This window comes from Lissotriton helveticus, chromosome 6 (assembly GCF_964261635.1).
Source record: "Lissotriton helveticus chromosome 6, aLisHel1.1, whole genome shotgun sequence".
NCBI classification, from domain to species: Eukaryota; Metazoa; Chordata; class Amphibia; order Caudata; family Salamandridae; genus Lissotriton; species Lissotriton helveticus.
Genome location: NC_136067.1, coordinates 1051458479 through 1051484647, shown reverse-complemented (window position 1 = coordinate 1051484647; position 26169 = coordinate 1051458479). Strand labels below are relative to the sequence as shown.

The following is a 26169-nucleotide window of genomic DNA, read 5'->3' as shown; positions in this document are numbered from 1 at the left end:
GAGAAGTGTTCATTATAATCAAATGAAAGGATTAGCTGTGAAGATAGGATTAAAGAGGTTCGTGTTAGAGGGCCAAGAGACAGGTCAAAGAAAAAATTAGATGAACAGAGGGGGGGGGGGGAACAGATGCAAACATGGGCAAACCAACTTAGAGATAAGAGAAAGAAAGCCCAACAAAGGAAGCTGACCATACTAAAAAAAATTGTTTCTTTATTTATTCTGAAATTATTAATTTCCTTATTCATGCAGCTGCTCCAGAGACACAGTAGATGAAACATTATCAATCATAACGAATGGAGTTGGTCCGGAGGCAATGTTCCGAATCCAGATGTTCAAATTTGTTGGGCTTACGTACAATGACGTCTTCCTTCACTGCACTGTCCAGATCTGTCACAACACAGCAGCGATTTGTATGCCGGTGAGTACATTGAGACAAGAGAGAATTTGTTGACCTGCTGGGCACAGATGGGCTATCAGGGGATTAGCAGGGTCTGTAGACAAATCATAATCATTATCACTTGTTATTGAGTGTCACAAGGGGCGGCTGGAAAACATATGATAGCTAAAGTAGAAAAAATAAAATGCCACTTTCTATCTTCACTTCATTTCATTTCATTTTAACAATATAGTGTGAAGAATGCAAGAAAGGTTAGCACATATAACAAAACTAGTGAGGGTGAGCTGGTTGCTGACAAGGATTCCATTGTAAATTTACTCCATTTGGTGCGAGACATTAAACCTTTCTCTGGAATGTTGATTGTTTTATAATTCTCTTTTTGGGTGCTTAAAGCAAGATCTTCTTTTGCCAGAAGAGCTATGAAAGTTTAAAAGAAATACTAGTATAAGGTATGTTTTAAACAAGTGGGGTAATGAAGGGCCATAGAAGGAGCAAGGGCTTATAGATGATATGTAAATAAACTATTTATGAGTATGATCGATTGCCCCATTGTGATCAGATTCAATGTGGGTTCTAAAGCAAATCAAGCTCAGTCAACATCACCAACAGTCTGACAATTTAATATGTGTCTGTATTGTTGTAAAGAATCAAGGTCCCTAGTATTTGTAAAGAGGGAGGTAAGGCCATAGTTGCATATGATTTTATAGAACAATAAATTGATACAATACCATTTCAGAAAAACTATTTCACATAAACTGTTTAATTGATATTTTCACTATGAATGGCTCTTACCATTTGGTAAAAAATTAATTTATAGGAGGAATTCTTTCACAATTTCTTTTTGCGTGTTGCCTTAAAGAGTAAATTCTGTTAAGCTTAAACATTTATAATTTCTGTTGGTTTTCACCGTTCTTTCTTCTTTCTCGCCTTCTCTTTCCACATCATGTCACATGGTGTTGTTTCAATTTTTTTTAAATTAGTGTTCCAGAAGTAACAATCACAAATTACCTTCACTGTCTACTGCTTCTTTTTCCTCGCATGTTAATTCTCCATCTATACCTTCTCTTCCTTTTTCATCACTCTTCCGTTTTTTTGTCAAGGGGTTGGGAATTAATCCTGGCACCCATCTATAACACACTTTTAAAATGAGTTTATTATATCCCCTTCGTACAAGAGTCTCCCTTTTTCTACTTTTTGTGTCTGGCAGCCCGGATTTCCTACACCTTTTCCATATTTTAAGCCATTATCTACCAAGCCTCCCTCACCCTTTGTTTCCCAAACTCTTTTTTTAAACTTTATATTAAAATCGACTAATATATATGTTTCTATTAAATGAATTTTCAATTATATGGTTTCTCGGAATTTGGTTTACGGAAGGCCCTATCACTTATCCCTATGCATGCTGTCACATAGGCTCTTTCAAACAGCAATACCTCTTCATGTGATCTTTTGCATTCAACTCTATGCCACGTCACAGTGCTTTGCTCAGCGTATGTAGCCTTCGCCTTTGGTTAGCTGGCAGGCATTCCCGCAAAACACAGCAGTGATCTAGTACTTTTGGTACTGAAACATTTATAATAATGTGAAATGTTGAATCTTTGTGGAAGTTTTTAGCTGTCTAACAACATTACGCACTATCAAAAACCTTAGCATTTGAAGGAAGTAGACCGTCTCACGGACAGGACATGGACAGTTACATAACTCTCATTAAGTAAAAACTGTTCATAGTTTAAAGAGGAGATTATGGATATTACAACCTTTTAAGAAACTGTAAAGGAAAACCATATCATTTATCTGGGCATGGTTTAGTTGGGAATGGTAAACAAATAATCAAGCCGCGGATGAGGGAGGATGCGAGGACTGCTCGTGAACTAATGGAAGTTCCATGTACCCCTCTTCCAGACCGGCTCATGGGGCACTGACTCCTAATTATTCCAGCCCACGACTCGGAAATACTGACAGGGCTATAACTGTTCAAAATTGAATGCCATACCACAGTTGCATTATACTCTATATCCTATTCACTTGGAGAACTAGCCCATTGTTAAGCTAGATAGTCTCCGCCACGCATTTTTAATGATACCAGCCTATGACTAATAAAGAATTTTTTGCTTTCAGAAGGCCAGGTATTCTTTTAAATCTCACTTTTCCATATCACTCCTGACCCTACTCACACTCACTCAATACACTTCACATAGCACTTACAATATCTAAGTGCTCCAGCGTAGTCGCTAGTCGTAGCACGCCCGTCCCGCAGTGGGGCCGGAAGACCCCGATGATGAAGCATGACACCAAGGGCCCTTTTGGTGTGTGGGGGTATTTTAACAAATACTGTGTATGCCTGATATACTTTGGCTCACAGGAAACCTCTTAGAGGTGGACCTTGTTAGTTGGGAATGGGACACAAATAATCCCTTATTTATATTGTCAAAATTATAAAAAGTCAACATTTTGGTCCAATACTGAGTTCATTGGAAAAGTCTGAGGTATTTACTACCCTACCTAAAAAGGGTGGGGGTTCTACTTCCAAAATCCATAACCTGTGAAATCGGTATTTAATACTCCAAATTCAGAATGTTTAGATTTTTTTATGCACCTGTAGCAGGGTTGACCTGTTGAAATCTGTCAGGGGAAAAGAGACGGCGTGCGTTAATTGTTGCACAGCTCAGACTTCTGAATCCTGTGCAAACTCCTTTCAGCACAGCAACAGCATTTCAACCGCCCCACTCTCAAATAGAGCCTATATGAGATAAATCATTCTATATGTATGGGTTCCAAACATACACATATTCCATTTAATGAATGTCTCATTTCTCACATTCCTGTCAGAGTTTGTGTAGCAAGAATCTTTATGTGGCAATACGGCAGTGGTGCTGCAAACATTTTCAGAGTTTGGGTGCTGCAATCAGTGTTATATCACCCATGTCATAGGGATTATGAAAAATACAAGCATCACACAAAGAACAAGTTTAGGGAATGAGCAATGGCCATTCAGCAGGAGAAGGATAGGGATGTGATATGTAATCAGTGGTGTATTTTGGAGCACACTATCACAAAAATATATTTTACTGAAATGCCTCGTAACGGAAATGCTAATGTACTTGTTTATAAAAATTAATAAAATACTTTGAAAATTAAAAAATAAAAAAAATAAAAATGCACAGATATGCATTATTACTATCCGGAGCACAAACACCGATGTGTGGAAATCGATGCAGCAAGCTTATAGATGGACTCCTTATGATATGCACTGCCTATGTGATACTCCTATATTCCAATAAAGTTATAAAAAAACCAATGTATGGAAATCGGGTTATGGTGAATAATTATGCTTTGCACATCACTAGCGCCCATATGTACAAAGCATTTTCGCTGTCAGAAACTGCTTGATTGAGGTGTTTATTACCGCAGTTTGTTTTAACGTATGTTCAAAGCACAAATTATGATTGAGTAACACGCTACCAAGTCACAATTTGTGTTTTCGATTCCGTATTTGGAAGATGCATATTTTGGGCATCCTTTCCAAATACCGATTCTGAATCGGATGTATTAATGTTTTGCGACCGAATTCCGGTCACAAAACATTAATACTTTACTGACTTCTGGAAGGAGGTTGTAATCCATTTTCAAATAGCAACGTGTCTAAATGGGACCGCTTTTCCTTTGAGAATGGAAAAAGAATGTTTTAATAGTGGGACCACTGCCTACTCTTAAAAAATGAAACTTCAAAGTTTCTATTTTTTAAACACATCCCGTTTTACTTTAAGAAAAATGGGCAGATTTACAAAAAACAAGCTTTATTAAAAAAGATCTGAGGCCACCATCTCTGTGATGTCTATCATTCCTAATGGGTCACAAACTGTGCTCTACCTCATTAATATTCATGAAGTAGATTGACTTGTGACCCACTAGGAATCGCTATTTGAGAGATGTAAGTGTTCTTATATCAGGAATTGTGATTTGCTACTTGATATTCAGTATGAATCGCAATTAGGAAATCACAATTCTTGATTGTTGTACTTGTGGTCCTAAGTTCCTTGATTTGTTTTGAGCCTATTAAAATGTTGGTTTAAATCACCTGTCAGAATTACAAAAAGTGCTTCATTTAAATTTTGTGCTAAAAAAATAACATCTAACATGCAACCTTTGCTTTCACCCTCCTTGTTCTCCGGCACGATTTTCACAAACTTCTCTCTACAAAATCCTGTTACCTTGTAGCCAGAGTTTGAAAAGTAAACTCCAATCTACATGGTTAACAATAAACAGTATTTTGTTAGAAGAAATAGCCTGACATTTGACCTCTGTGTTTGAACACAGCAAACATGACAACAATATAAATGCACCTTATTTAAGCATTCACTTTCTGAACTCCAGCACGGTTAATTCTAAGGGTGCTGCAGCCCCCCTTACCCCCCACACACACATTCCTACTTTCAGCTCCTGTGCATTATGTTATATTTTATTTAAATTATTCTATTGTTATTTTATTGCTCAAGTAATGTTTCATCTAGGGGTGCGGGAAAATATAATGCAAACTTCAATAAAAAACCAAAACTTTTTCAAAAAGGCATTTTCTGTTGTTGATGACTTTCAATGCCCTGCATGTTATTGACCTGTTAACGAAATGTATTTTACAGGATTGCAGAAATGACAGCAAGATAACCAGAACTAAACGGAATGCAGCGGCCACTCATACGATCTCTTATGGACCAATCAGGAGAAAGCAGATGGAGGAAGGAGAGACTGATTTAAGTAAGAGTCTAAAAAACGCTTAATTCTAGCAATGGAAATATACTGTAAAAGTTAGGAAGATTTGCCCGCATCAATCTACATGGACAAAAAACATACAGTAAAAAAACTTTTTAAAAATGGGTTATGGTGTTATTTGTTTTGCTTTCGCTCTTTTTCCACGCTATTTATATTGTATAAAAACTGTAGAGTGAGTATATTGAAAGGAAGACTGATTGCTAGTGATACCAATAAACCTTCACAAATTATAGGTATTAAAAAACCTTTGACGTAGGATCAACCCAGAAATACCCACAACCCGTTCTCCAGCCTTCGATAGGCAAATTAATATATTCCAAGGTAGTGGAAGAATTTCTGTGCTGGAAAATCCAATGTCCAAAGTTTTAAGTCCAACTTTCATACTGTTTACCAGGACTGTAATGTTTTGTATTGTAATTAAATTTATATAGCGCTCACTACCCCAGACGAGGCGTCAAATCGATTTTTCAGCGAGTAGCACGCTACTCCGGAACCCATAGGATTAGTGGTAAATTAGTATAGTGAAAAACTAAAGTGATTTGAGTAGTGGATATGTTAGTCAGTTTTTCTGGATTGAGAAGGATAGTAGAGGGATAGAAGAGGGAAAAAGGTGTGCATGTATATAGTGCTTGATAGCCCTGATGGGGTGTTGAAGAGCTCTTTCGGCAAGGAGTATGCTACTCCAGTACCCATTAAGGATTACTGGTGAATTAGTATAGCGAAATATGAAAGTTATTTTAGTGGTGGATATGTTAGTCAGTTACTTGAATTGAGAAGGATAGCGGAGTTACAGATGAGGGAAAAAGGTTTGCATTGATATAGCGCTTGCTACCCCTGATGAGATGTTGAAGCGCTTTTTTGGTGAGTAGCACGCTGCTCCGGAACCCATGAAGGGTTCGTGGTGGATTAGTAAAGTGAAATATGAAATTATTTTGAGTGGTGGACATGTTAGTCTGTTATTTGGATTGAAAATGATAGTGGAGGGATGTTTTGGAACTCATAGCAGCGGGAGGAGGCTTGGGATGAGTGAAATGCAGGTGGAGAGGAAAAAGTCAGAGGGAAGGGTTTAGAAAGGCTTGATTTGGGGATCAGTATTGTTAGAAGCTGGCATTCCCACACGCACCGTTGATGTCAAGTACGTGACCTGGACCCCCGCTCCCACATTAGGCCAAGAAAGGACACTGTCTGAGACAGCCCTGCTCACCCCCTTAGTAGCTTGACACGAGCAGCCAGGCTTATCTCCAAGGCACGAGTGTTCAGTATGTGCAACCACGCCCACAGCAATCCCAATGATGTCACCACAAATGGACTCCACATGAGTTTGTATAAAACGAGCGTACTTTATATAGAAAGATATATGAAACGACCACACGATACAACTTCCACACATATACAATGGGTAATATTGTTTCCGGTGGGTTGGGTGGTTCCAATCCCCAACCACCGCTTCTAACCAACAGTTACTCTGAAATGTAACCGTTCTCAACAGGTTAGGTACGTCGTATCACTAGAATCACACATGTTGCAAAATACAAGGAATACTGCACTACGTAACTATGGGTTCCTGTACAGTGCCACAGTGAAACAATGCAAGGCGAAGCATCAAGATCATGCACTGAGTCAACACAAGATAATGCAACTCGGTTCACTACCAGCTTGCCTTGTTTACGGAAGGAATACAACAATGAGTCACGCTGCAATTAGGTACACTGCAATAGGAAAACAATGCAATGCGTAACACCACCACCATGCCCTGTGCAAAGAAGGAATAAAGTAATGCGTCAAAGTGCAATTTAGTACAGTGCAGTAAACAACCAATGCAGTGTGCTAAGCTATGATCCTGTAACCTGCAAGAGAAACATAACATAGTGTGTAGCACACTAACCCCTGAGTTCGCTAAGCACCTCCAGTGTCAGACATTGTCCAATAGTTCGATAGAGTTGGTTAGCAGAAAATATGCAAAGTGTTATACAACTGTTTTTAGAAGTTGTGCAACCTCTCCTGCAGCAGTGGATTGGCCTTACTCCAGAACCTTGTCATGACGGGCAAGGCGCACTCGGGAACGTAGTTCAGCTCCTGCGGGGATGCCGGTCCGGTCCGCCAACGTTCAGCACAAACTCCTTCCACGAAGTCTTCCACACAATGCTGGTGCCACCCCACGTTGCCTTCGAGAGCCCGATCACTTCGCCCTCCTCTCCAGCGCTGTTAGAACTTCTTTGCTCCCCGGTGCTCAACGCTCCCCGGTGCTCCTCACCAGCACTTCCGGTGGCACCTTCGACACACACCCCCGCACGTCCAAGACTCGTTCTTCCTTTGGCCTCCGATGACCAGGTGCACCTCACTACGCTTCGGCTGGCACCTGACACGCACCCTGTGCGTCCGAGTCTCGCTCCGTCTCCGGGTGCACACGATCTTCAGGCACTCTCCTCTAGTGCAGCAACTTCACCCCCACACACACTCCGCATGCTGGAGACCCACCTCATTTCTTGGTGCACACGATGACCCAGGAACTCTCCTCTAACGCCCTGGTCACACCACGCCACGCACACTGCGCATCTGAGTCTCACCTCTCCTCCTGATGCATATGAGGTACCAGGCGCTCTCCACTAACACCCTGGCTGCACCACCACATGCCGACCCGCGTGTCAGAGACTCACCCCTTCTTAGTGCCCACGATGTCCCTGCACTCTTCACTAGTGCCAGGACTGCACTGCGACACGTACTCTGCACGTCCCGAATCTCGGCTCTCTTCCACGATGCCCACAATCCACAGGCGCTCCAACACCTGTAGCCGCACCAAGACACGCACCCTGCAGGTCAGAGTCTTGATTCGCTCCGGGTGCCCACGATCACCTTATGCACCCCTTCCGAGGTTTCAGGCTGCCACGACACGGTCCCAGCACCGCGCCACTTGGATTTCCTGGAAACCTTTATGTTCCTGTGCTGCCAAACAGGGAGCCAGCTCACCTTGGGCCCTTGGGGCACAGGACACAGCACACAGCAAAGTCCTGCTCAGGAAGAAGGGGGAAACAACCCACTGCAGTGCCCCTTCAGTTTCTCCTCGGTCAAGAGCTACAAACTGCCCACAAGCCCCAGATCCCAAAGCAAGGGTCAAGAGACTCCCGTAGCCTATTCAGCAACACTTCCTGAGGCAGAGGTTTTCTTCCTGATCACGAGCTGGTCAAAAGCCGTCAGAGACTCGACCAGCCCACGGCATCTTCAAAGCGCTCCCAGCACTTCTCTGAACTATACCGAGACCGTTCTCGATGACATCATCAACATAACTTTACCAAAGTCTTGGGCTACAGCTCTTTCAATTATACCCCTCATTGTCTTTGAAGTTTCCTTGTGCTCAGGGGTCCCCGACCCCTCCCTAAATCAGTCTTGCATTTCTCCCCCCCCAGTGTCACAATCTTTTCTTTGATACTGGGAGCCTGGATCTTTAATCACTCAAAGGGAGTTGGGTCTATTGCTTTACGGCTCTGACCCAGGCCTCTTCACCTCGCAAAGCCTCTCCTGCTACCCGCTCCAGGTGTAGGGCAGCCTGGCGCTGTATTCCCCCCCTCCCCGGGGGCTTGACCTCCCTCAGCTTTTCTAACCCATCCCAGATCTAGGAAGGCAATTCACACTCTGCTGAGACATGCAAAAAGGCCTAAAGCACAAACTCAGCCATTTTCTCAAACAGCGTTTTCTGGACACACAGCGACAAAACCATCTACCCAAAAAGATGCGTTATGATGCTGTGAGTTCGGACATACCAAACTTTACTGTTACATTTCCAATTCTTGGGAAACTAGGCTAACAATACAACACCCAGCCTCCCCCATTCTGTCCTACGGGCAGGATGGCCTTTCACCAGGGAAAATGAAATGGAGTATTTTCCACTGTCAGGGTCTAGAACTCACACTGGCACCGGGCCTGCCTTTTAACTACACTGCACGCTTCCTAGGAGTTACCCAGGTGCCCATGTGTATGCAAAAGGGAAACTCAGACCTGACTAGTGGTAGCACTTGACAGGACAACATGCTAATTTAGCATAATGCGCGCAGGAACTATACTGAAGACCTATGTTCCCTCTCTGTGCATTTCTTTTAGTACTAGCCCTAGCACCAGTAGCGGTCGGTAGTGGTAGTGCTGCCGGGCAGTGACGTGGGGAGGGGTAGGGGCAGGGTGGGGGCTAGTAAACTACAGAACACGGACAAATACAGGTAAGTAAACATAAAAATAAATAAAACAAATTTTGTTGCGCGCACTGCATCGCCAAATGCAATGCAGTGCGCGCAACAAAATTTGTTTTATTTATTTTTATGTTTACTTACCTGTATTTGTCCGTATTCCGTAGTTTACATTACCCTCCACCCTGCCCCTGCCCTTCACCCTCCCCCATGTCACCGCCCGGCAGCACTCCCACTATCGATCGCTACTGCCTGGCACACACAGTGCACATCACTTCGGGATCTTGCTAGTAAGGCAAACATACCAACCAGAGACAATCAATCACCACTTCAATTTATACAGGGAACATCTGTACTTGCACACTGATTAGCAGTGACAAGTACCTACAGCATCTACCTTCACAACTCTCTGTCAGGAAAATGGTCTAGGGGAAAAGCAAAAAGTTTAAGTGAACTTCAGCCAACAAGGCCAAGTCCAACACAACCCCCTCCCAGCCAAAAGCCAGGGTAGACCAACCATTACCATGATGGACTCCCCTGCTTAGGGTAATAGAAAAAGGATGCAGCCCCTCTACTGCAGGGACACTCTCCTGTTCCTCGCCCTCCTGACCCCAGGTGAACCTCGTGATCACTACCTCCTGAATCGCCTATGCTGTTCCATGGATCCCTCTCCAGGGGTGCTGGTCCGATGCTCACCCCCAACTGGAGCGGTACTCTGGGGTGATCCTTCAGACAAAACACTGCTACTAGTAACCCTGCCTGACAGATTAAAAGGGGCCTACCTTCGTAGGGGCTGGACCCTTTCCCTCCAGACAACCCCTCCATATCATTTACCATGCTTATCACCACCCCATCTTCCAGTGCCCACCTGTACTCCTCCGGGCACAATTGTTGCCCCCTTAACAGAGTTGGCTCTAAAGAAGCAACCCACACAGGTGATCTGGACAGAGGCCTGCCAGAAAGCTATGCATACCCTCAAGGAGCCATGTGTACAGTACCTTAACTCAAGGCTTCTGACTTCTCTAATGAGTTCACAGTGCAGACAGATAGTTTGGAGCATGGCATATGGGCGGTCTTCACAAGGGCTCGTATCACCACTGCAGCCCACATCACTTTCAGTACTGCCACTGTGAGACGCACCCTCAGCACAGGCCATCGTACCTCTCATCAATGGCATCCTCAACAACGCCGGACTCCGTATCGCAGCCTTGCAGCTCGTCGGAACTGATACACACCCTGACTGCACAAGGCATTACTGACTCCAGAGTTCGTATCGCAAGCCCTCGTCTATGGGATTCTCAACGTCAATGCAAACAGGACCTCACACCACAGCCTCTTCACATCTCAGAATTGATCGCCTCCCTTCGACTGCCCAATGCATCTTCGAAATGGTTCCAGACAACGCTCCGCAAACCAGGATTTTAAGTACTCTGTTCAGTGGGCCTAACTGGGCCCCTGTAGCTAGCCCATGCTCCATCAAGGTCTGCCTGAACTTGTGACTTTGTCCTGGTCCGGTGCAACCATACATCCACAATAGACACTTTATGCTTTAAGTGCTATTTTCTCTAAAATCTGTAAAATTCAAAATATCTCTGGTTCTACTAATTTGAATTTTGCTGTTTTGGTCTTGTTTTATTTAATAAAAATCTCTATATTTTTCTAATACTCTTGTGGGCTCCTTTTGTGATATGTTTTCACTGTGCTGCATTTTGAAGTGTTGCACAAATACTTTACACATTGCCTCTAAGTTAAGCCTGCCTGCTCTGTGCTAAGCTACCAGGGGGTTGAGCACAGGTTAATTTGGGGTTTGCCTGTGCCTTACCCTGATAAGGCTTTTCAGAATTGAAAATATTGTAGCTTGTGTTTTCTGCCTAAAAGTGGCATCCACTGTGTTGCCTGAAAAGGCTTTATGGAGGTGGCGTGACTTAGGGGCTAGGATATTTCTTGGTTTGGTGTTCCTGAACCAGTCATGCTTATCTGTGATTTCTCAGCAGTCAACCACAGCTGACAATAGTGTGATCGATCTAAGACTTGTAAAAACTATTGTGGTTTGTGTAATTTAAGGAGTACCTACTAGGTTATTGACTGTCTGGGGTAATTTAAAATTGTACATGGCTACATAATGAAGCATTTGGCATTTCATTGAATATAACATGGATCTAGAAATGAAATGGTAACTCACTAGGCATGTTGAGGTTAGGCAACTTAAGAACAGATGAGAAAACAGATGTTACCACCATTATAACTGGGTAAAAATTGAATTTGCGGTGCGCACCATCATGCCATGGATATCCACAATAAGTCAATAATATGCTGGTGAGTGCATGAAATAGTAGTAACTATTTCATGCCAAAGCCAGCATTTTACCAGTCATGGGAATCATAATGCCATGAACTACCTACCTTGTTCTAGTGTCAACACTTTATCAAGGGCATACATTTGACACCATGACATGAATGACAAAAATGGCAAATTATAATATCATATTGCCAAATCCAGAATCCTACCAAGGGTACAAGAAACAAAGTTCTACAATCACACATACACACCTCTGCACACACAGGCACAGGTGCACATGCACACACACAAAGCAGAAGGTATCTGTCTGCACATGTCCTGATCAGGGTTCCCTCTCTTTTTCGATCCTCTGCTCCCAGTCCCGTTTCCTGAGATATGGCATTGTCTGTATTACGCTAGCGCAAGGCCCTCCACTGTCAATCCTACTTTTGGTGAGACTCCAGGTCTGCTCCTGGGTTTGGATCACTGATGTACAGTGCTCTGATGGAGAGTTGAGAGCCCCAATTTTAGACCCCACCTCTCTAACAGAAGAATGTGTTTCACAGCGGCATAGCTTCTGGCAGGGAGGCAGGGGGTGACACCCCCCAAATATGCATTCTTGGCTTGATATTTGGGTCTAGCGACCCTGAGCTGGGTCTGCTATGTGTGTTTTTTTTACTCACCATCCTGATTTTACTAAGAGGTTTTAACATGTTCATTTTTTGGATTAGGAACTTAAATATATATATATACTGACCTGTTTACCAAAAAATTAGTACTCTGCACCCATAGAAGTACTTAATTAATGGGTGCAAATTTACTATGTTATGGAATTTACAAACATTGGCAGTAGTAGCCTTAGAGAGCTGTGCCAGGCTCAGGTTTCCTGGCATACTGCTGACAAGGGTGATGGGACAAATGCTTGCAAATAGTCTAACCACTGCCTATGGGGATAGCATACTAACCCATCTTTTTGTACCCACTGTGTCACTCTAGACGAGGTCCACCTAATGCAGATCAGCAATGACCCTTCTCAGTGGAACAGTCCATCACAAACCTTGGTCATCTCACTGCTCCAGCTTGCAACCCACTTTTTTTAGTTGGGTTATTTGAGGCTCACACTCACACACCCCAAATCTCACTGACCAAGCAAAACCCCTGCTGTTTCATTGCTGTAAACCATACCAATCAAAGTACATAGTGGATGGGCTGAGTATCAACTGCTGGCTCAGCAGACATGTAGTTTGTGTTTTTTAAAACACTTTCCGCCCTTCAAAGTAACACGATAAAAAGAAAGTGACAAGACCCAGGTATCCACATGGGCAAGCTGTCTCTGTATAGAAAGCAATATGTGTGAGCTCTACACCATTAAAGGACAAAGGGGCATTGTAATGAAGTAAATCACCAGGAAACTGGGTAACCTCAGGAAGTAGGTTTATTGAACACAGCTGTTGCAGGACCCAAGAAACTGTGAAACATAGAATGTCCAAACTGGTGACACATACACATTCCAGATCCAGATGACATGGAAGGTTATGTCATCAACCCAGATGTCATCAACCCAGATCACCACAACATCTCCCTTCTTTACATAAAAGTGAAATAAACAAACACAATGAATAAGATGAAGAGATTGATAAAAATAAAGATTGCAAAATACCAGCTCATGTAAATAACCAAATAAAAAAATGCAACATAAATCATGTAAAAAAACACAATAAATAATACATCAATCTCGAAACCTCATAGGCTTGACAATATTCCTCCGACCAGTTCTGCGTACAGATAAAGGATAAGAATTAGACTTGTCTTCTTTAGATTGAACATCAGAAGAGACAACAGTAGGAGGAACAGAATGAAAAGATGTCTTAGGTGGAGCATTTAAACTATGGGAAGAAAAAGAAGAACAATTCACTTTGGCTACTCTCCCCTTGTTCCACCAATCATTTTGACTGGTTCTTACCGCATTTTTTGTCACAACCTCAACCCTAACTGGAGGTTTGAACTTAGACAACCCTTTCAAAACGTGATTAGGATCCTTAATGCGTACCCAGTCACCCACCTCGAATTTGTCTTGTTCAGGTTTCAGCCTATGTGTAGCATCATAACATTTTTTTATTTTCTTTTGATATTCTTCTACTTTAGGTCTTATAACACTATCAATTTTTAACATTCTTTCACTTTTCTTTTGAAATTCCCTCAACCAAGCAGGACAAAGTCTTGAAGCAGGAGGACGTCCTCTTAAAAGTTCAAATGGAGAGACCCCAGAGACAGCATTAGGAGTACACCTGTAGGACCACAACATTTCTTCAACAGCTCTTGCAATATCAAATTTATTTTGGATTCCCCATTGAATGCATTCCACCAATGTGCGATTCATTTTCTCCACCAAGCCATTGGCCTGTGGGTGATAAAGTGCTACACATCTATGTTTGATAGCATTATTTCCCAAAAAACTCTGCATATCTTTAGATATAAATTGGACTCCATTGTCCGAAATTATTTCTCTAGGAAATCCTTCCCTAATAAATAGATTTTTCAAGAATGTAACTACGCTAAGCGTATTGGGTTCCTCCACAAACTTCACTTCCCACCATTTGCTATAGTAATCCACCACTACAATTGCAAATTTCATTTTCCTAGGCAGAGTACCAAATGGACCTATGAAATCTATAGCCAATTTTGACCATACAGTACTTGGTAGATCGACAGGTTGCAATGGAGTTGCCAACATGACAGAAAGGTCCAAGGATTCCAAGGTTTAAACAACGCTTTGATAAGCTACTTTTGTAGGTAGTTGGAGACGCACTCGAAGCTCTGGACCTCTTGAGCTTCATAGAGAAAGACAGGTTTGTAGAAAAGAGAGTGTGTACTCCATGAAAGATCAAAAAGGTACTTGTTTGGATTAATATCCGTTATTTCAAGTCGTCATACAAAAGCCAGGGCTACTTCAGATTGCAGTGAGACATCTTTATTGTTTTATAGTGAAACATGGACAGCCGACACGTGTTTCGCCCCCTATTGGCGAGTTGCGCCGGGGCTTCCTCAAGGCTGTAAGGAGAGATGGATCGGTTATTTTAGGATGTAACAGGATAGCAATTGACCCCAAGAGAAAGGAATCACCTAGAGTGGGAGGTTGTTAATGTATTTTATAGTGTCTCTGCATCAAAGCTCTCTTGTACGTTACGCACTAAATGGATCGTGAAACAAAGGTGTATCATGCCACAAGCGACTTCGTCACAGATTCACATGTACTTATAGAAAGTTCAAGACGAAAAAGACGAAGAGTAGTGCAAAGGATTGAAATGTGATCTAAGAGGAGTGATTTTAAGAACAGTTCAGAGCAATACGCTATCACCAGTACCTCAGATCGACCAGGCATTTGGTGTTCTCTAATGGTACAAAGAATGTGCAGGAATCCCCAACCAAGATAATGGAGTGAACCAGGACAGAAAATGTTTAAGAGCATAAAAGACAATATATAACAGTCATACCTATTTCCACATATATAGCATATATTATTTCTGATTCCAAATTGACAGAGTCCAAAAGACAAGAGTTTCAATACTCAAGGAGCAGAATTCTTCTGTAAGTTCTAATACGAAACATATATATACAAATTGTTTGTGGCCTGATGTTATACCATAACAGTTCAAACAATGCATACAGTTCATCACATTGAACATCTTTGAGGATCATGCTTTTGGTTTAAGGGATATAAAGGTACAGGTTAAACAGGTATTCTTATGTTAGGGCTTATATTTAAATTGTACGTTTATTTATAGATTTGGGCCTAAATGCCCTGGCAATTGTCTATTGATGGGGTTGCCCCCCATGTCCTCATTCCCCATTTGTAGGGATTGGCGTAAATACTTATCGAGCACATCAGAAAGTGCAAATGGTTTAAGCATGTTAAAAAGGAAAATGACATTCAGTAGCTATGAGAGTAAAAGAATGTCTTTTAAATTTCATGTACATGGAGTTAACTCCAAGGACAAGATGACCCATTTTGTAAAGTATGAAATTACTACAAAGATGCTTACATTGGGTAAAAATGTATTGGGTTTACGTTAATCGTTTAAAAACATAATTCAACAGAAAGCCAAAGGGTTATGGGTGGCTTTATTTTTTATAGCTAATTGTTTAAAGTCTGACAGGGACCGAGTAATGATACGTGTCTATTTCGATGTGCATTCCCGTACTGTTGTATCAACGTTTAGGGACTCTAAAGACATCCACGTTGTTGCTGGAGAGTTTGTACTGAAACGAAAATTCAGTTGAGAGAAGCAACAGGCCTTGCAAGGTCGCATAAGATGTTCAAAGCTAGTTGCGGATCGCGTGTCTTTACAATTGCGCGCCCGTCTTGAAATGGCAACAGTGATTAAAAGAGTGATTAGAAAAAGGTGTCACGGAGCACCCGTGTTTCTTAAGGTGATTATAGTGATTAAAGTAAGTAAAACAAACACGTTGGTAATGTTACACTCGGCGAAATGATAAATAGTCACGCTCTGCCTAAATTGCTTTGCATGCTCATGGGACCTTAGCTCCCCGTGACTAATGCATTCCCCCTTGGCATATAATCACCTTAAGAAACGCGGGTGCTCCGTGAAACCTTTTTCTAATCACTCTTTTAATCACTGTTGCCATTTCAAGACGGGCGCGCAATTGTAAAGACACGCGATCCGCAACTAGCTTTGAACATCTTATGCGACCTTGCAAGGCCTGTTGCTTCTCTCAACTGAATTTTCGTTTCAGTACAAACTCGCCAGCAACAACGTGGATGTCTTTAGAGTCCCTAAACGTTGATACAACAGTACGGGAATCCACATCGAAATAGACACGTATCATTACTCGGTCCCTGTCAGACTTTAAACAATTAGCTATAAAAAATAAAGCCACCCATAACCCTTTGGCTTTCTGTTGAATTATGTTTTTAAACGATTAACGTAAACCCAATACATTTTTACCCAATGTAAGCATCTTTGTAGTAATTGCATACTTTACAAAATGGGTCATCTTGTCCTTGGAGTTAACTCCATGTACATGAAATTTAAAAGACATTCTTTTACTCTCATAGCTACTGAATGTCATTTTCCTTTTTAACATGCTTAAACCATTTGCACTTTCTGATGTGCTCGATAAGTATTTACGCCAATCCCTACAAATGGGGAATGAGGACATGGGGGGCAACCCCATCAATAGACAATTGCCAGGGCATTTAGGCCCAAATCTATAAATAAACGTACAATTTAAATATAAGCCCTAACATAAGAATACCTGTTTAACCTGTACCTTTATATCCCTTAAACCAAATGCATGATCCTCAAAGATGTTCAATGTGATGAACTGTATGCATTGTTTGAACTGTTATGGTATAACATCAGGCCACAAACAATTTGTATATATATGTTTCTTATTAGAACTTACAGAAGAATTCTGCTCCTTGAGTATTGAAACTCTTGTCTTTTGGACTCTGTCAATTTGGAATCAGAAATAATATATGCTATATATGTGGAAATAGGTATGACTGTTATATATTGTCTTTTATGCTCTTAAACATTTTCTGTCCCGGTTCACTCCATTATCTTGGTTGGGGATTCCTGCACATTCTTTGTACCATTAGAGAACACCAAATGCCTGGTCGATCTGAGGTACTGGTGATAGCGTATTGCTCTGAACTGTTCTTAAAATCACTCCTCTTAGATCACATTTCAATCCTTTGCACTACTCTTCGTCTTTTTTGTCTTGAACTTTCTATAAGTACATGTGAATCTGTGACGAAGCCGCTTGTGGCATGATACACCTTTGTTTCACGATCCATTTAGTGCGTAACGTACAAGAGAGCTTTGATGCAGAGACACTATATAATACATTAACAACCTCCCACTCTAGGTGATTCCTTTCTCTTTCTCTTGGGGTCAATTGCTATCCTGTTACATCCTAAAATAACCCATCCATCTCTCCTTACAGCCTTGAGGAAGCCCCGGCGCAACTCGCCAATAGGGGTCGAAACACGTGTCGGCTGTCCATGTTTCACTATAAAACAATAAAGGTGTCTCACTGCAATCTGAAGTAGCCCTGGCTTTTGTATGACGACTTGAAAGAACGGATATTAATCCAAACAAGTACCTTTTTGATCTCTCATGGAGTACACACTCTCTTTTCTACAAACTTGCAATGGAGTTGCCTCTGTTTTTAAGCTTTTATCACTTGTTGCACAAACAACGCAATTTCGGACACAGGCGATGATTTCAGAGTCCATTTTAGGCCACCAGTAATTGTCTCTTATTTTCCTCTTGGTAATGGTCTGACCTCAATGGCCCTCATGCCCGTACACAATGATCCTATCTCTTAAAGAAACAGGAGGGATAAATTTGTCTCCACGCACTAACATTCCCTTATCCTCAATAGACAATTCATCTGCCACCTTGAAATAAGGTTGTAAGTTTTGAGGAAGTGTCCTCTCTTTAGGCCAACCTGACATAACATATTCCCTCACACTTTCCAAGTCACTGTCTTTTAAAGATTCAGAAAACCACTCCTTCTCGCTGAAAGTGGTATCATGGCAAATGTCAATACTCGCAATCAAACAGTCTTCGTCATAGTCATCATAATTTTCTTGATTTTCAGTGTGATTAATTGGAGAACGTGATAAGTAATCGGCCCTTATGTTCCTACCACCAGGTATGTATTCAATGGTGAAGTTGTACTGTAACAACTTCGAACTCAACCAAGCTATTCTTGGGGTGTGATCTTTTATAGCAATTCCACTTAATATACTGACCAACGGCTTATGGTCAGTTTTAAGTACAAACTTCCTCCCCCAAATAAAACACTTGAATCTTTCCACAGCCCAGCAACAACTTAATAGTTCCTTTTCAATTACTGAAACAATTTTCTCATTGGGCTTCAATGATCTAGAAGCAAAGCCAATAGTTGCTTCTTTCCCTTCATTCAATTGTGTAATAGTGGCACCAAGACCCTAGAATGTCCAAACTGGTGACACATACACATTCCAGTTCCAGATGACATGGAAGGTTATGTCATCAACCCAGATGTCATCAACCCAGATCACCACAGGCATATTATCAAGACAGGAGATAATATTATCGCCGTTTTAGCGGAAGAAAACTGCTGCTAAAACGACGATAATGGGCTTGATAATATGCTCTATGGAATTCCATTTGAAGCCCATGTTAGATGTCCTTCACATCTAACATGGGCTTCTATTGGAAGTCAATAGAGCATATTATCAAGCCCATTATCTCCGTTTTTGCTGCAGTTTGCTGCCGCTAAAACAGCGATAATTATATCGCCTGTCTTGATAATATGCCCCAAAAGGTCAAATGTTTCACAAATCGTAAGATCCCCTTGCGCATGCTGCGAGTTTTTGTGAATCATTGAACCAGTTGAAAATCTTGACAATGTTTTGCCATTGCTGCCACTGCTACTACTGCCACAAGAAAGAGGGACGACTGCTTTTGAGAAATGCCCATTTTCACCATACATCCAACCATACATTTTTCTTCTTGATCATACATCCAAATCTCCTTTTTGCTGTTCCTGTTTTTCATCCCACTGTCTCAGTTATTTCTGGTTTTCTGCATGCCCTCTGTCCCATTCTCCTGTATCGGGTCTTAGGACCAGATGTTTTTCTTTGCAGTTGTTGTAAAAAAATGTAATGTGTTTAGGGCAAGTTATTGTGCTCTATTCCTTTCTAAATTTGGGTTATATATTGATTTTCTTCTCCCTCTCTGTTGTTTATTTTAGACAGGTCTGCCGAGCAAGTTTTAGACGCTGCTGTAATACTGGCATGTGTCCTTTATATTTGCCAATACTGCAGTTCACCTTTTTGAAATTGCCATGTTTCTACAAGGCCTAAATGATGCAAATTATGTTTGATGCAGGTACATATTTGAAATCGGCTTTAAAAAATAGAAACATGGCTATTTTGCCCACACAACCATTCTGTATTGCTTTTGGGTACAATAAGAAAATAAAGACTGATTGTGATGGGAGGGTGGGTATAGATAGAAAGAGAGAGAGAGAATTGGGGAGGTTAAGGAGAGAAAATGTGAGGCGAGAAGCGTACAAGAGCGTTATATAAAGGAATACGTCCATAGGGCAAACCTCACTGCGAAACAATGGAGGGCTATCCAGAGGGAGCGAGATATAAAGGACTGAAGATATCAGGATGGAGAGAGAAGAGATTTAGGGGAAAGAAGATAGAAGGAGTGAGGTATAGAGAGTGGGAGGGAAGGCCGGGGAATATGGGACAGTATGTAGCATTTAGCAATATTTCGATAGTGCAAACCTAACTGAGAAGCAACTGAGCTCTGAACTGAGAGAGATAGAGAGATATAAGGGGAAAGAAGATAGAAAGAGGGAGAGAAATATGGGGGAAAGGAGATTGAAGGAGAGAGAGAGAGAGAGATATGTCCAGGAATGAAGATAGAAAGAGGGAGGGAGAGAGAACGAGACAGAGTGAGAGTGAGAGAAAAAACCAAGGTGTACAGCATCCATTTTAGGGTATTCTCCTTCTGCACTCTTCATCTTCTTAACCATCATTCCTACTTTTCTCTCCTACGTCTCATCCATCATCCCTATCTCTCGTCCATCATTCCTACTTCTCATCCATCATCCCTACGTCTCATCTGTCATCCCTACTTCTCATCTATCATCCCTATGTTTTTTTATGTCATCCCTACTTCTCATCCATCATCCCTACTTTTCCTCCCTACTTCTCATCGTTCATCCCTGTCTCATTCATCATCCCTACTTCTCATTCATCATTCCCACTTCTTATCCATAATCCCTACTTCTCATTCATCATTCCCACTTCTTATCCATAATCCCTACTTTTTATCCGTCACCCTACTTTCCATTCATCATCCTTACTTCTTATTCATCACACATCATCCCTATTTCTCAGCACTACTTCTCATCCATCATCCATTATCCCTACTTCTCATCCATCATTCATTCTCGCTACTTCTCTTCCATCATCCCTACTTCTAATTTCTACTTCTCATCCATCATCTTTACTTCTCACCCTTTATCCCTGTTTCTCTTACATTATCCCTACTTCCCATACACCATTCATCATCACTACGTCTCATCCACGCTTCTCATCCATCATCCTTACTTTTAATTTTACTTCTCATCGCTACTTCTAATTCAACATCCCTACTTCTCATTCCTCATTCCGCATCCCTCAGTCACACCAATACACTTTCAATGTTGTGAAATACCCCTTCACAATGATTGGTTGGTAACAGACAATCAGAATTAAGGGAGAGGGCTGCATTCTATTGGTCTAGCTCCTGTCAAAACAGCCTTCTCATTGCACATACTGGTTGAGGACAGAGGAGAGGAAATACAACTGCATTTTTGCTTGCATTGAATGTAAGGATGTAGGGAAATTAATTGTATTCAGGTAAGTGCTTCACTGTTTGCACAGGCCTCTGCACAAAGCTCTGAAGGTTTGGGAAAGACAAGGGGCCTGGCGTGGGCCATAAATCAACACTTGGAGTAAAGGCTATACAGGTGATCAGAAACCTTTTCTGGTTCAAATTTTATAGGCATCAACTCTGTCCAGGCTGTGCTCTTCCTGGTTTCCTACACAACTGAAACCAAATCTGCAAACTACAGAGACTGAAAAAAGCAGCTCTCAGAGCTAAAGTTGCAAAAAACACAGTTGATGGACAGAATGTAGAACAATGTCATACATTCATCCCGAAATCCATCGTTTTATTGCACTCCACACCACCCTGGATAGCTTGACTCCAGGCTGAATGAAGGCTGATAGCCAGAAACCGGTCCTTGGATGCTTGATTCCGGTCTGGGAAAGACATGGCTTGGTAGTTCGGACTGGACTGTTCCCATGAGGCACAGGGTCAGAGCTGATTTGCATATAGCCAGTGTCTAACCCAGGGTGGTGTGGAGTGCAAAAAAACGATGGATTTAGGCCCAGATCATTGTACTGGGGTGAATGTATGACAATGTCCTACATTCTGTCCATCAACTGTGTTTTTTGCTCAGAGCTGAAGGCAGCCTCACAGCAAAACATGTTTTTGGTACAAATAAAACTGAAACCAGAAGAGATTCCCCTGTGACCTATATAGCCCTGACTCCAAGTGTTGGTTTACGGCCCAAGTGGAGGCACCTTGCCTTACCAACACCATCAGAGCTTTCTGCAGAGGGCTATGTAAATAGGAAAGCACTTAATTAAATGAAAATGAAATCTGCAAAGCCTTGCATTCACTAGAAGCAAGCTGCACAGTGTGCAATGAGAAGGCAAGGCTGTTTTATTTCACTAGCTAGACCAATAAAATGCCTCCCTCTCTCTTTACTCAGATTGGCTGTTGCCAGCCAATCATTGAGAAAGTGTGTTTCACAACATTGAACATGTGTTGGTATGACTGAGGGACGAGGAATGAGAAGTAGGGATGATGGATGAGAAGTAGGGATGATGGATGATTCATGAGAAGTAGGGATGATTCATGAGAATGATGGATGAAAAGTAAGGAAGATGGATGGAAGGTAGGGATGAATAGTAGGGCTAATGTATGAAAAGTAAGAAAGACGGATGAGAAGGAGAGATGAGAAGTAGGATTCATGGATGAGGAGTATGTATGATGGATGAGAAGCAGGGATGATGAATGAGAAGTTGGGTTGATGGGTGAGAAGCATGGGTGATAGATGAGAAGTAGAAGTGAAAAGTAAGGGTGATGGATAAGAAGTATGGGTGATGATGAGAAGTAGAGATTATGGGTGAGAAGTAGGGATCAGAAGTAAAAATGATGGAAGAGAAGTAGGGACGATGGGTGAGAAGCAGGGATGAGATGTAGGGATGATGAATGAGTAGTATAGTTGATGGATGAGAAGTAGAGATGATGGTTGAGAAGTAGGGATGATGAATAAGAAGTAGGGAGGAGAAGTAGGGATAATGGATGAGAGGTAGGAATGATGGTGAGAAATAGGGATGAGGAGTGAGGAATGAGGACACCCTAAAATGGATGCTGTAAAGGTAAGTTAGAAACAGTGAGAAACTGGAAATGGAAAAAAGGAAGAGATTGAGGTAGGAAGAGACATTGATATAGAGACTGAGAGAAAGAAAATGTCAGAGTTTGTAAAAAGACCCAAAGAATACTTTTAACATATAAACATTGATACCACCAGCATATTTAGTTGGTCCTTTTATGTTAGGCTGAGTATCTCCAACATGCACAACTCGACCAATTACCACATTACTGCTAACTACAACTTCACTTATAAAATGTTATATAAAATGATCATGATGGTTTGCAATTGTAGGCACATACTGGCCATATTATGACAATCTAACAACCAGTGACTATGATGCCCCTATGAAGATTGTAGTTCTTTCCTCTAATTTATGTACAGAGTCCAGAAATAGGTGCCATAACATACTGAGCACACCCTAGCAAAACTGAACTCTCTTAAGCATCTATAAACGTCATCCTGGAATGAAAATGATAGGGGCATATTTATAAGGGCATTGCTCCACCAGAGTGTCACTTTTAACGAAGCTCAGGTGGCGCAATGCCCTACTCAATATTTACAATGTGAATCTAAGCCACTTTGCGTGATTTAACTCTGCATTGTAAATATCATACCTTTCACGCAGTTTTCTGTGTCAAAGGGGCGCGCAGTGGGTGTTGCTGCGGGGGTACCACTGCAGCACCTATTGTTTTTTGATGCTGCCACAGATTTACAAGGATCTGTAAATCTGAGGCAACGCCAAATACTAACACCATTGAAAAGCAGTCATTAGAGTGGTGAAACGAGGAGAAATCCATTTATTTCTCCTCATTGTTTGTTCTTTTTAAGTGTGCTGCATTCAGCACACATCGGTGAAGCAAATTGCCCTCGATGATTGTTTATATGCAGGAAGGTGTCCCTTTCTGCACATAAGCAATCATCCCTGCAACACAGGTACCCTTGGTGCAAGGATGTGTGCTTTGACGCAAGGCAGCTTTTTTTAGCGCCGGTGCAAGGAAAAACACAGGTGTGCACTGTATTCCTGTGTATACCTGCATCCCTACATTTTTGAAATAGCAGGGCGCTACTAAATTGCTTGCAGTGCTGCGCTGCATCATTTCTTTGTAAATATGCCCCTCAGTCTTTAGATGAGACTATACAGCGTTGGGCTTCTAAGCAATGTAATATGATATAGTACAGCGCCCCTTTGACTTTCAAAGGATTCACAGACTACATTTATATCGAGTTCAATTTCTCAAGGCAGCATAATCTGACACAGCAACTGGAAGAGTTAAAGGGCAAACCCAGCAGCAATCTTTTCTACATAAGCAATAAGTAGTAATATTTCCTTAACCTCACTGAGCCTGTAAATGCTCCTTTAACATTTGATGAAGTGGGCATCGTGTCGTCCAGGCTAATTCCTCTACGCCAGGACTCCCTCCAACTTTATACATGCTAGTCTTACCTGGGACTTTATTTAACAAGACAAACAAAAAGCGCTTAATTTTGTTGCCCAATACAATGTCCTTGCTGGTGCTCCATATAGTTCAGTTGAGTTAAAATATGGTGGAAACAGAGGGGCTTTCCCGTTCTACCTCTTCAATGTAAGCAGAAATCTATAAAGGTGTTCCCTTGTCCATCTTGCTCTTTTTCATCTTGATTAAGAATAGTTCTTTCCCATCTGTTTTTGACTCACCATTAACGAACACCAAAAGAAGACTGAGAGACATATCTACAAGCCAATTGCGCCGCCAGTGCGTCACTTTTTTAACCCAGCATTTTGCCGCCTCATATTTACAAGGACACATAAAGCCACCATGCGTGACTTTTTGTTTCCCTGTAAATATGGCCCCTTTTCACACAGCACTTTGCATGAAAGGAATGTTCCATGGGTGTTGCCGTGGGTGTTCCTATGCAGCACCCATGGAACCAGGCACATTCCCAGATTTACGAGAAATCATAAACCTAGGAATAAGTCAGAATGCTACGCCTCCCCAGGGGAGGCGTAGGGAGGCGCAGTGAGGGAAAATGTTTTAATTTCTCCTCGTTTTTTCCTCTTTATATGTGTGTTGCATTATTCAGCACACATAGAAAGAGGAAATCACCTCTTGTGATTGTTTTTGTAGAAGAAGGTGTCCCTTCCTGCACAAAAACAATCTCCCTGCAACACAGGCACCTTTGCACCATGGTGCAAGTGTGCCTGCGTCAGCGCATGGCAGCTAATTGTGCACCAGAGCAGGTGGAGCACAGGGATCCGTCATATTGTGGATATGACCTGTGCTTTGAAAGTGACTCAGTGCGGCGCACCAAAATGGCTTACGGCACAGTGCTGAGTCACTATCACGTAAATGAGGCACTGAGTTGCTAAGAAGAAAGACTAACAGTTCAAATTCATTTCTTCTTGCAGACAGAGGATCCCTTCCGCCGGTGGAAACCATTGTTCTGGGAGGAGTGCTTCTGGCTGTTTTGATCATCACCGCAGTTTTTGGGAAACTTTTGTACCAGTCAAGAAGATCGTACCCTACCATGCAGGCGCAGTTGACCCTCGCCAACATTCACCACTCAGAAGTCGCCTCCTGAACAGCGTACATGCCATCCATGTCATCAAAAGTGTAGTCTCACACGTGTCAAGATGCGGTGTGCATACAACCTGATGCTAGGTCCTCCATCGCGGCCTTGCCTCAATTTACAGATGTACATAATTTATATTTTTATACATAGAAATGTAACTTTTTGAAAATAATGCCAGTCTTGCTCAATTTTTGAACTGTTATTGCAATGCATTTGTGAAAAATAGTTTCAGACATGTATTATAAAAACACTGGATGAGGATTGTGCACTCAAGGAGCATCACACTTGAACATGTTGGTTGATGCAAGATTGGAGCGGTGCATTTTACCCTTTGTCCTTCTTTTGTTTCATGAACCCTAACGAGGCACCCTACCGTCTGATCAAATGTTTGAAACCGTTGCTTCTAGCTGCATAAGAATGATTCAAATTACCAACAATTAAATAAATACACACTTTCCACATACGACAAACACACACACTTGCAATTTTTTGTTTTCTTTATGTGATGATCTCGGGGAAAAAAACACACCTGAAGATAGCTGCATTTTAGCCATGCTTCTTGAGTTTGCAAATGGCGGCATTACCATTGTAAATATAAAGGAGGCGAATATTCCGGAATGCATCGGACTGCAAAGGTGCTCGTGCAATCCTGCACCAACATTTGCACCGATTGAACAACGCAAAAGAGAATTTTCACCTGCCTTATAACAAGTGCACGGATTATGTGTAGACTTACTGAAAAGATGATTGCTTGTGAAAGTGGGATGGCAAAACTGCACTAGTAACATTGCAATACGAAACAACAGAAATATCATTACAATATTGCACCAGAACGGGTCAAATTCCTTGTAAGGTCCATGAGCAAAATGCTTTTGAAAAATACAAGGAGATATTTAGAACTTTTGAATCCAGAAACGTTTGGTTTAGAGATCAAATTTGCTCCTTGTCTCTAGATACCACATTGGATATTTAAGCACA

General features: G+C 41.8%; 1 protein-coding gene across 1 annotated transcript in view; it reads left to right on the top strand.

Annotated features, from left to right (window-relative positions):
• LOC144761640 (alpha-tectorin-like) overlaps positions 1-25665 on the top strand; it is a 317960-nt gene extending 292295 nt beyond the window's left edge. Inside the window, exons 7-9 of the mRNA XM_078646930.1 lie at positions 250-418; positions 5035-5149; positions 25028-25665. Coding sequence (XP_078503056.1) covers positions 250-418; positions 5035-5149; positions 25028-25200 — 457 coding nt within the window. The 3' untranslated portion in view covers positions 25201-25665. The remainder of the gene's footprint in view (positions 1-249; positions 419-5034; positions 5150-25027) is intronic.
• The last annotated feature ends 504 nt before the right edge of the window (positions 25666-26169 follow it).